Source organism: Bidens hawaiensis, unplaced genomic scaffold, assembly GCF_021521415.1.
Source record: "Bidens hawaiensis isolate Kalapana, Puna unplaced genomic scaffold, B.hawaiensis_p1.1 tig00014777_1, whole genome shotgun sequence".
NCBI classification, from domain to species: Eukaryota; Viridiplantae; Streptophyta; class Magnoliopsida; order Asterales; family Asteraceae; genus Bidens; species Bidens hawaiensis.
In genome coordinates this window covers 142,980-155,871 of record NW_027492303.1, presented here as the reverse complement: position 1 = coordinate 155,871, position 12,892 = coordinate 142,980, and the positions used below count along the sequence as shown (strand labels likewise).

The following is a 12,892-nucleotide window of genomic DNA, read 5'->3' as shown; positions in this document are numbered from 1 at the left end:
AAAGTGCGAGAAAACATAAGTTCTATAGTTGGTTTTATAAAATACTAAGGTATATTATATATATTAATTATATACTTTAAATAAACTACCTTTTTAAATCAAAACCTATAACAATGACGCATATATGGGTATATGTATATAAAGTTTTAAATCATGGTTCGGGAAAACAATGAGTTAATATGACGGTTTTTTATAAAAAAAACATCAAGAATATTACAAAAAACGCTGGGGGGATTTGAACCCGCCCGCGACCCCCCTGACACGCAAGTCTTAACATCAATACATCAGCCAACTGGGCTGGCCTGTACCCTAGATTGATCAATCCGTTAATTGATTACATGTTAATTCAATTAACCTTAGGGTTAATATTCAGTAGAACACGAAGATCAGAAACAAATATGCAGTACCTGTAATGATGATGATTAGATGGTTAATCGGGTCGCGACACTGACGGCACCAAAGTGATTAAGAACATATACGCGCAGGCTACGATAATTCAATTAGTGTTGGGGGTTTTGTAGGTGATGGATGTGAGGTGGTTTCTGCATGTTTAATTGTATTTTTACGAACATTTATATGGGAATTGGATAATGTTATCGATTTTGGCCGAAGTTATTTAATTGATAATGACTGTGAGATAGATGATACGATAACATAATATTTAGGATATCATTAACAGGTTTAAAGGGAAAATTATGGTCCAAGCTAACAATTGTAATCGGGTTTAAGGAAAAGAAATATGGGTTTAGGATTTGGATCAGGATCCGGGTCATGGTGATCCGTTTTGGTAAATGGTTTATAACATCAAAGTTACAATCCAGCCCCTTGAAGTTTGAAAGTAGATTCATAAAGAGATTATAGTTTAGTTTAGGGTATGTTTTACCAGAAAGAAAGTTATAATTATATAATATCTAAATAATTAAATAGTAATACAATAATAATTAATCTTCTCGATAAACACGATATTTTGATAAAGTAATCCGAACATCAAAACGAGTCGGGTATTTAAGTAAAAATACAAATGAAGGTGATGAATATGATGAAGAAGATGAAGATGAAGATGTTTTGGGTTTTTTCAAAAGTTGAAATTCATTTGAAATTCATCTTAAAAGATGAATTTCAAATAAAACCAAAAACAACTTTTTTGAAAACTCACATGGAAGATAGAAACAGGCCGAAACATCACGTTAAAGATTGTTTTTATCAGGTAAGTTTTCATATAAAATCCAACGTGTAAGACGGATTTGAACTGAAAATTCATGTGGTAGGTGGGAGCATTGAAAGGTGTCAGCTTGTGATTGGTTGTGAAAACTCACGGAGAGTTTCCCAATGTCACGTGAAAGACGGATTCGAGGGCTATTTGGGAATATTTTTCTTAAAAAGGACTATTTTGGGAATCTCTCTCCTAAAAAGGTTTTTTTTTTTGGAATTTTCCCTAACGTAAACTTAAAAAAAATTAATTTAATTATTTTCTATATAATACAAACCATATTTCCAATTTTACTCAAATAAATCTCAAATTTCACATAAACAATTCTCAACTTTCACTCTAAATTCTCTTAACTTTCTACTATGGATCCTTTCTCAAACCTAAACCCAAACACAAGCTCGAGCTCAAACTCGAACCCGAACCCGATCCCGAACCCAAACCCGTGGGATCCGACTCAATTTTTTTGGGCTAGTGTGCTCTCAAATAAAAATGACCCACATAACCCTTTCTATGCCAACCAACATTGACCCGCAATGCCTCCAACCATGCAACCGTTTACCAACTATACGTTGTATCGAATGCCAATGCTGTTATCCTCCACCAACCCAAACGAGGGCGGCGAATATTAGCTATATTTTTATTTGTTCGTTTTTTTTTGTTTTTTTTGTTTATATGTTTTTAAATTTAATTTAGTTTGATTTTTATTATTAACGGTGATTTTCTTGTACTTAGGCTACCACATTCACCAAATTTGGAGAGCCCGTCTAGCCAGACTATGTTGTCTTAACAGGGCCCACGTTGGCTTCAGAGTTTGGCTTGGGCGTTCCCTCTGGAAACCATACCACTGACTGCCACTTGACAACTGTTGTGCCACCACAAGAACATAACTCTCTGGCATAATACACGTTGGGACGAAAACCCGGGTGGGCTTAGGGTCGAACTGGCAATCTTTGCACAAGGTCTAGCTCAAATCCTTCATTGTCAATATCCACCAAAATATGACACATGTGAGATTCGAACTTGAGTCTCCACTAGAGAACCCTAAGCCTCCTACCACTAGACCACAAGTGAGGGATTATTATTATTATTATTATTATTATTGTTGTTGTTGTATTTATAAAGTTGTTGGTTTTATTGTTTTATAAAAAAAAGAAAAAATTAAAGGGGCATCGATGCCTCCTCACCATAGAGGAGCATATTTGGATGAAGTTTTGATGCCTCCAAGTGCCCACGTGACACTGACATAACAATTTGAAGGAACATCAATGCCCCTCACTGTAAAGAATGGTCTAATAGTTGTGGTCCCTTTTTAAATGATTCAAAAACTAATAGTAATATATAAATAATAACAATAAAAAAATAGTAATAATAATATAGAAAAATAATACTTCAAGTTGACTCATAGTACTAGTCTTGAATTATCATATATACCATGGATAGACGTGCATAAATCAGGTATTTTTTAAACCCGAAACCGGATAGGAACTGGTTCTGGGTATGGTCAACAAAAGTCAAACCGGGTCCGGTAGAAACCGGTTCCAGATATAATCAGGTATTTGACCGGTTTCTATGGGTTTTTTCCGGGTTTTGACCGGGTATTTCCGGTTCCGGGTATGGCTCCGGGGAGAAACCATGTACCTCATCCTACCCGCGGGTTGGGTACGTGTAGAAACCAATCCAGGTCGGGTTCAAACCTGACCTTTTTGTGCACCTCTACACATAGGACTATGTTTTTTTATTCAATATATCTATAGCTGTAAGTAAATAAAAATCAATTCAAATTAATAAGCATGGACAGTTCTTTGTCCAATTTTTAGGGAAAAAAAAAGTTAACTACGATTAAACTAAAAAAAAATAAAATATCTATACATATATTTAAAAGGTTGTAAACATTAATGACCGAATTTAGACCTCTTTGACACAGTTCCTATTAAGTCGCTTCTTTTATATTTGACCACTTTGAGATTACTCATTAAATTAACAAAGTTATAAAAATTTGCTCTAAAATAAATGAATGGTCAATTAACTATTTAAGCAACATAAAATCACCACAACATGACAGTATAAATCTCTTTATATTATTATAAAACAACAGTTTATTCTTGGCACATTCTTTAAACATCTTACATGATATACTTCAATATAGCCTTTTATGATATATGACACATTTTCAAACTTCAAAGTTTAGCTCTCTTTAATTCTAATTTAGCAATTGTTCCTATATGAACTTCATCTGGGCCATCTGCAATTCTAAGAGTCCTGGCCGTAGCCCAAAGGTGCGCCAAAACCGTGTCGCCAGACACCCCGGCTGCACCATGCACTTGCATCGCCATGTCTAGAACCTGCATCGCCATGTTTGGAGCTGCCACCTGTCATAGATCATATAATATTAATTGCAAATAGGTCAAAGTTCGGGTCAAAAAAGTTAGAACTTCGTAAATCATTTAACTAATATTGTTCATATTATAATGAATCATGATTAATAAATTAAATATTTTTTAAAATGGGCAAAAAGGCACTTTCAGGTCAACCAAACTTGTTTTGGCCCGTTGCCAACTCATATCGCAAAAGGCATGTAAACGAACCAAATGATCAGTGAACATTTTGTGAAATGTTCGGCAGGAAGTTCGTTTATTTAATAAACAAACTGACATGAACAATGTTTTAAGTTCATACTGTTAAATGCACGAACATGAAGACATTTCTTGTTCGTTCATTTATGTTCGTGAACATCGGTTTATGTTTCTCCATTTATGCTTGTGTATGTTCATTAGTTTTACGCTCGTTTATGTTCGTTAATTGACACTCGTTTGCGTTCTTTTAGCTTGTTCGTTTAAACTCATTTATGTTCGTCTGTTTACGTTTCTATACATACTCATTTATATAATTTAGGCCCGTCACAGTTTAGTTTTGTTTTATGAAATTTGTATTACCCATTACAATGTATCCGAGTTTTACAACTTTTTAGGCGCTAATGTACACGTTTCCTTTTAAACTGGTGTTCACTCGGTTATGTTTCGTTCATCTATGACTGACTATCTATATGTGTCGTACTGTCGTTTACGCTTGTGAACCGTTCATTTATAATATTAACATATGAACACGTACACTCATTTTTAGCGAATGAACACAAACAAGATTAATAGTCAACTTTCATGTGAGGATTAAAGTTTACCTTGGCCATTGCAAGGGCCCCACGTGCTTTCTTGTTTCCAAACCGATCAAGTTGGTCTGCAGCTTCAAATACTAATAATCTAGTTTTCTCTAATTCTATTCGGCACTGCATTAAATTATCTCCAACTTTTAAGTAACCAAAAATAAATTAATAAAATAATACTATTTAAATAATCACCTTAGCTAAATCAGAAACAAATGAGCCATGTTGAGCTATTAATTTGCCAAATGTTTTTCTTTGAACAGATCTCTGAACCATTAACTGCATCCCTCGTTCCGCTGCACCGATTAACCTCATGCAGTGATGCAACCTACCGGGACCCAACCGACCCTGCAAATATTAAACACGTTTACTTCATAATCAAGTTAACCAGTCTGTGTTTAAAGGGTAATTTGGTGATTCATTATTAATTACCTGTGCAATCTCAAAGCCTCGACCCTCCCCCAACAGTATGTTCTTAGATGGCACACGGACGTTTTCAAACCAAACCTCAGCGTGCCCGTGAGGTGCGTCATCAAACCCGAACACGGTTAAGGGTCTTATTATTTTCACACCGGGAGTATTGATGTCTACAAGAATCATGGATTGTTGCTTGTGAATTGGTGCATTGAAGTCGGTTTTCCCCTGCGTTATCATGTGGTTAAATAAAGTCAACTCAGAAGAACCATGTTTGACGTAAGAAAGTCAACTGTCATATCATTTAACTAACCATAAGTATAAGGAGTTTGCATCTTGGATCCATTGCTCCACTTGTCCACCATTTCTTTCCGTTTATTACATACGTATCACCTTCTCTGTTCACGTTATTAACTTAATTACAAATCTCACATAATTTAAAAAATGATAAAAATTGCAAAAACGGTCCCTGTGGTTTGACCATATAGCAAGTTTGGTCCCTGGAATTTTAAAATCGCAAACTTAGTCCAAACATTTGTGAGTGCTGCACGTTTAGTACCCACCGTGAATCCCAGTTAGTTTTTAACGGAAAAATGATATCAAACCACAGGGACCATTTTAATATCCCGCTATTTATTAACAGAATACCTTTTTATAGAACACTCTATATTAGTTGCATCAGAAGATGCAACTTGCGGTTCGGTCATTGCAAATCCAGACCGAATCGTTCCATTTAATAACGGAATCAGCCACTCTTGAAGTTGTTCTTTGTTTCCGTACCGCAATAATACCTTAAAAAAATAAAATCAAATTACTTGACTCTTTTTAATCTATTTTTCACTAATCTTTTAAAGTTTTTAACTTTTTACCTCCATATTTCCGGTATCAGGTGCCCCGCAGTTGAACACCTGTGGGGCCCACACAGACCGTCCCATAATCTCACAAAGGTATCCATATTCAAGATTCGAGAGGCCTGCACCCAATTGGTTAGGGAATCCTGTCCCGATGACATCATCACTTTTTCCTCCAAAAAGAATTTCTCTTGCCCTTGCAGCACTATCAAGCTGCGTTACAAGTAATAAAATTAACAATAACTAATGTATATTATGCACTTGTAATTAATAAATATACACTTACAGGTATAAAAAGATTCCATAATCCTTCTTTCTTTGCAATCTCTTTTAACTTTTCCTCGTGCGGATGTATCGTCCAGCGTTTATCCGATTGAGCAAGCTTACTAAACTCTTGCTCCATCGGATACACACGTTCTTCAATAAATTTGATTAGTTTTTCTCTTAAATCCTTAACTTTTTTATTAGGAACAAATCTGCCTCCACTTTCTAGCCCTTGATCTTTTCCATTTGTAACTAGAATTAAAAAAAAGGTCCATTAACATGTGCATAATTCACTCGTATATTTATATTATTTAAGCAAAATAAATAAAGTTACCAGATGGAGGATTTAGTGACAAAACATTTTCCCTTTGTATATAAGAGCAAGCAATTTGTATAAGATTATTCGCCTTCTCCCCTGCATCTTGGGCACGCTTGCCACCTGACGCGTTACCCTAAAATATTTAAAAAGTTTATACATTTTTTTCAAGTCATTTCATTACAAAAATACTCCATCATACCATAATGTATCTACTATGGACGCCAGCTAAGATTGAAGCACCGCGAAAAAGTGAAAATGCGATATAAAACTTCCAACCGGCAGCAGGCCATGGTTTTCCCTAAAATGAAATAAGATCGTATTAAATATAATTATGGTTATTATATTATATAATACATTATGTATATTAGACTTACAGCAGCAGAGCAGTAGTCTGTTAGATACTCTACTAAAGACGGAACTCCTTCCGGGAGGTTAAGTTCAAAACCGTTATTATGTTTCACTTTATCCTGTGTGAAATCTGCAATGTACAACTGTCGCAAAATATAAAAAGAAAAAAAAGGTGATCAATTTTCACTTTATAAATATGTTTTTAAGTAAAATAAATATGTATTTACCATACAACAGTATGCAATATCACACATTTGATTTCCAAGAGTTGATAACTCCCAATCAAGAATACCAATCACTCTATCCTGCATTTCACATAATATTAAAAATATTAATAAACCAAAGTACGAAAAAAGATTATAATACATAATGCAAACCTCAATAGGATGAAAGACTAAATTATCCATCCGAAAATCGCCATGAACAAGACCTGCCATGCTTCCGGAAGAATCGTCAGACGGTATATTCTCACGCAACCACTTAATCAGCTCCAACATTTTAGGGTTCCTTTCGGACTTTCCTTCACCAGTTGAAGCAATATACTGATTTGCCCACCTTTCGACCTTTAATATTTTCACGAAAAAAGTATCATTCGTGATGCCATTAAAATATAGAAAAAATCACAAAAATATCCATTTTGACCCGAGAAAGTTAACAAAATAGCGTTGACTTTTAATAAATACAGATCAACCAGAGCACGACAAGTGTCTTTGGCGCAGCAGATTTCTATCTGGCTCGGCAGATCCAAACTGCTGCGTCGGAGGTCCCACGAATTAAAAAACTTGATTTTCTTTTCAAAATAAAATCGCGCAAGAGATTTAATCAGTCAGTGATTTGTGACACGAGTCCTTTGATTGGTGGAAACTATTCGAAATTAAATAAAAAGTTATCGTTATTTTGTAATTTCAAAAAGACAAGTTCATTTTGTTAATATCCTCCGTCAAAATGAATATTTTTGTGACTTTCCCTAAAATCTATGATCCATATTTACAAAAAGAGAAAAAAAGTCAAAACTTCATGGTTTAAAGTCAACACACCTGTCGTTGACAGTAATTGTTTCGTCGCCCAAAGCTTCCCAAACCAATTGCATCCACGTCCACAGAATGAAGAGAAGCTAAAGCATTAGACGTTGCATGGTATAAAGCCCTCCTTTTATCAGGTGCTACACCCTATCATAAAAATTTACAGATAATAAACATATTAATATATAACTAATAACAATCCAAGAAATAAACCAGAGACTCGGGTTCATACAGGTAACATCGGGTCTAGATATATCCGCCCCTCCAAAAACTCCATAATATAAAACGGAGTTCCAATGACACTCGAATCGGTACACAAACAGAACACTTTGGGTACAGGAACGAGTGTATGAGTACCTAATGCATTAAGCACCTGTCACATTAATTAAAACTTCTATCAAATTTATGAAATCAATCGCGCAAACACGAAAATATATACGTATAATTAGTTAATTACCTGAAACTCTCTCTCAACAGCATGAGCGGATTGAAGAAGCTTCCCAGGAGGCTTCTTTCTCATAACATACCTTTTTACCAAATGACCGGATTGTAATTCTAGAAGATATGTAGGGTTTGATTGTCCATGCCCAAACTGATCAACAATAATTAGTAGGTAAGAATACTAATTACAGAGATTTACATATGCTTATACCAAAGCTCATATTAGGAGTGTGCACAAACCGAAAAAACGGAGTCGAAACTGAAAAAACCAGACCGAATTAGAGACCAACGGTTTGGTTTTGTGAAACACCGAAAAAACCAATATGGTGAATTACTTTTTCGTTGAATTGTGTGTGTTTATAAACTTGGATTTTGTTTTACTTTTAACGTTGATCAGTTATGTTTTGTCGATTTGGATGAGATTAAATCATTTTAAAAGTAAGTATCTTTTATTAGCTCTTAATTTTCTACGCCAAAATTTACAATATTCTATTAAATTATTAATCTTTTTAAATAATATTAGGCCTAATTTCAGAATATCATGGGTCAAACTTCTTTGGCTCGAAAAATACTAGGCTGATTAGCAAAACCCAAAACACTCAATTGAACCCGAAAACCCAAAACCGAAAGGTTTTGAAAAAAAAAAAAAAAAACTTTGGTTTCTGGTTCGGTTTTGGCCCAAAACCGCAGCGCACACACCCCTAGTTCATACCAATTAGAAATGATCAAAAGGGGCAGGGGCACAGATGATTTATTTATCATCGGGTAGGGATGAATACTATATGGTAGCTGCAGGATATACAATTGATTCTTAAGAACCCTAATTAATCTACCTAATTTGATTCAATATCACTAATTATAAAATAGTATCAAGTAGCAAGAACTAACGGGTTACGTTTCTTTGACATAATAATAGTAAAAATAAAAAATAATAATAATAATAATAATAATCAGGGTTTAAACCTGAGAAACGGAGAATTTGGAGGAAGAAACAGGGAAGGCGTCAACGTGGAGAGAGCAGTAGCGAAACAAGGCATCGGTGTCGAATTGATGTGCAGAGTTCACTTCTCCCACGAGGTTGTCGGTACGATGAGACATCGTAGATAGATAGATGTTGTTGGTCCGATGAAGTTACAGGTTACTTTGAATATATAAGGTAATTACTGTGCATTGGGAGTAACGAAGAGGATTGAAATGCTGCGTATATGCTGGCTTTGGTAGTTTAGAGTTTGTCTTTTTGTGTTAAGCTTGTCCCTCAGTCTCTCTAATTAGTGGGCATAGTTGCGTCTAAAAAAACTTACAAAAAGGAAAAGAAAAAAAATTATGTCTACAAAAGTTATGATATTGATGGGGCATTTGATTGGATGATGGAACGGTATTTTAAGCGAACCGAATGAATATGAACAAAGTTGTTTTGTGTTCGTTTGTTAATGATATAATGTTTTTATGAACGGTTCACAAACATTTTCTGAACGAGATTTATGTTCGTGTTAGTTCATTAAGGAAATGATTGTGTTCACGAACACAAAAGAAAACAAATAAAATCGGTCGAGCATAGAGATTGAGATCGATGTATTCATCAATTTGAATAATGATAAAGTAAATGAGAACAATGCAAAAACAATGTGAGAATATGGTTTTCTATATTATGTTAGGGGCAATAAATTAAAGAATATAAAATGTGTTGATAATATAAATAAATGTACAAAAAACTTTCATGAACAACATGTATAAATGAACATGAACAGCTGTTCATGAATACCTTATCGAATGTTCACGAACACAATTAAACGAACAGGGGCTTTGTTCGTGTTGCCACCAGTCTTAACTTTCACACTAATTGTTTTCATTGGACATCCGTTAAGTTTTTTCTAAATTTCAAATTGATGTTTTATGGATTTTGATCTGAATGAGAATACAAGTCGATTGATGTAAAACTTACCTCAAAACAGTGCTCAAAACGGCTTTTATTTTGTTAATTGGGAGTTCATACACCCGAATTGAAACTTCATTTCTTCGTTTGAAGTACCTCTTCGAGGTAAGTTTTACATCAATCGAATCGTATTTTTATTACGATAAAAAACCCTTTAACATCAATTTGCAATTTGGAAAAAAAAACTTAACGCCATTAAGCTTTTTAAAAGAGGTCCAATAGAAACAATAAGTGTGAAAATTGGGACCGGTGACAACTATTTCAGAGATGAGATTATTATCTGACGACCACAAAAAGGTTAGATTATTAGAATCCAATTTGCCTAGATAAAATATAGCCGGAAAGGTTCGGTGGCTTAAAGTGTAGCCTATCTTACATATGTAATGATTCTGTTGTTTTTTAATGGGCCCGTGATAAATGAATAAAACAACAAATTTTACATGTCATTCCCACTTTGATGAGGTGATAAGGTGGTTAAGATATAAAATAAGAGGTTAATGTTTTAATTCTCTACAGTGTATGTAACAATTAGTGGTTAAAAAAGACAAAATTTACATGTCAAATTATCTGTTTATACATACGAGATGTGGTTTTAAGTAAGTAGCATACACATGTATATAGGTATATGATTGAACAACCCTTATATCAACGTAATCAAGGAGATTAGGTTGAGGATGTGTCATGTGTGTGATGATGATATGGACCGAATTGTGGAAGGTAGGTTTAGGATGTGTGTGTGATGATTGAATATGATATGGGCCAAATTAATGTCGCACATGATAATGATAATGATAATGATAATATACCGATCTTAGATGGCTATCAAGGCCGTGACCATTCATGCAACAAGTTTCAAAATTGGGGAGGAAATCGGTAAATACATATGTTTAAGATTTTTATTATTCCTTTTTTCAAAAAAAAAAAAAAAGTTTGGTGTAAATTATTGAAAAATTATATTTTGTGTTGGATATTCCTATTTAGCCACCTATAGTTAAACTATGTGAGCAATAATGACTCTTTATTTTTTAAAAGAAAGTTAATACCTAACTCGTCATAGTTGGTATTGTAACTATAATGAAAAGATCCAATACACTAATGTCTTAACGTATATTACGTACGCGAATCCATCTTTTCACGAATCGACCCATGAAATCACATCCAAACATCTCGGAATCGTCAATACATATCCAATCAATCATTTGTTCACCGAAAAAAACTGTTTTGGATGGTTAATCGATCAATTTTTCACTTTTTTCACGAAGACCGTTTTTTGAGCGTTTGCTGAGCGTATAAGTTTTGTGAGCGTTTTCTGAGCGTTTTAGGTTTTTGCCTTTGAGCGTCTCGCGTACCTACCGTACGTTAAGGCATTAGTGTACAGTAACTGCACCCTGTAACTATATAATATGTGTGATAAATATTTCGTAACCTGATTATACAATTTGTTTGGGTCGCCTATTAAATAGAAGACTACACTACAAATCTACAATACATATTAAAGACGTGGAAAGTCAAAATATTCATAATCGGAATGAGACTAGGCCCGTAAAAATCATTATACCTCGGCCTTTTACTAGTTAGGACTTTGAAGCCCATACCAAGCCCAAAAGTTAAGGCTAAATAGATTAGGCCGACAAGAGTCAAGAGTCAAGACAATGCCCAAATTAGAAGTTCATATCATTTTTAGAGTGAGCAACCAACTTGCGACAAAATTTAATGACTATTTATGCGGCTGCTAATGACTGCTTTCTGACGTCTTTGTTGTGACATAACTCTTTGCCACAAGGGAAATATGTGCTGTAATTGCGATTGATGTATTTTGCAACTAATTCGCCTCTATGAACTCCCTTGTTTCATGTTGAGGAAGGTGTATGTGGGGGATAATGACTTCATGTGGAGTAGCTTCCACCAAGGGCATGTGTTGAACCCATTTTACTTTTGAAGCTATCATGGATAGGATGTCAAAGTTTATTCATGATGTAGTTTTGTTTTGTATGCTTTTCGCTATCGACGTTGTGTTAGTCACACAAAGTAAACAAAGCTTGAACGTGAGGCTAAAGGAGTGGTGAGGTGCATTAAAGAGCAACAATTTAAGCAGTAGTAGCTCTAAGATGAAGTACCTCTAATTTAGCGAGGCAAATGACGAGGAAGGCAACCAAATCATCATAGAAGGTCATGTGGTCCACAATTAACCAAGTTCAAGTATTAAGATGTTTGTACAGAGCAACATGGACAAAGATAGTGATGTATGCCATCACGCCCATGCAGGCTGGTGTAGGTGGAGAGCAGTCACATGCGTATTACGTTATAAGAGGTTTCTAATTACATTAAAGGAACAATTTTACAAGGTTGCAGTTCGATTGACTATGTTATATAGATCAGATTGTTGGGTCATTAATAAAACACATGTGTTTAAGCTACAGAGTTGATGATGATGAGGTGGATGTGTTGGCACATTCGGTTGGATCTAATGATGAGGTGGGAGGTCGAATCTCCGGGCTCGAACACCCCACTATGCCTGATTTTTTTTTAAAATATATCTATATATATTGTAAAAGAATATGTATTCTTAATGTTTAATTAAACCCAATTACCCGGTTAAAACAACATAGTCTGCTCAGAGTGGGGCAACGTGGCTCTTTAAATTGGAGAGTACGGTGACCTAACACACAAAAAAGAAAGTCGTCGTTCTAAAAAAAATTTAATGACCAACAAGCTAATTTAGAAATTTAATTATTTAAGCCATATAAAAAAACTATTTTTATTAAAGGCCCAAAATGTTTTGGCCAAATTTTTCTCTCCTTTGACCCAAATTTTATTAGCAATTTTCGGGGACAGGTCTGAAGATAAGGGAGAGAATATGAGATGGTTTGAACATATGAAAATGACTCATGGAGGAGAGGACATTGGGAATAAATGATAGACACCATTTTTTG

The 12,892-nt window shown here is 34.7% G+C and overlaps 1 protein-coding gene across 1 annotated transcript; it reads right to left on the bottom strand.

Moving 5' to 3' along the window:
• Positions 1–3,338: 3,338 nt before the first annotated feature.
• LOC143547707 (putative acyl-CoA dehydrogenase IBR3) lies at positions 3,339–9,185 on the bottom strand. Its single transcript, XM_077039066.1, has 17 exons — positions 8,990–9,185; positions 8,043–8,177; positions 7,818–7,958; positions 7,601–7,732; positions 6,941–7,126; positions 6,791–6,868; positions 6,590–6,706; positions 6,415–6,513; positions 6,231–6,348; positions 5,919–6,148; positions 5,651–5,845; positions 5,430–5,572; positions 5,095–5,179; positions 4,800–5,009; positions 4,563–4,715; positions 4,386–4,490; positions 3,339–3,579 (listed from the first exon to the last, which is right to left on the bottom strand). Exons 1-17 carry the CDS (start codon positions 9,122–9,124, stop codon positions 3,388–3,390), a joined length of 2,454 nt encoding a protein of 817 aa, XP_076895181.1. The 5' UTR covers positions 9,125–9,185; the 3' UTR covers positions 3,339–3,387.
• Positions 9,186–12,892: the final 3,707 nt, after the last annotated feature.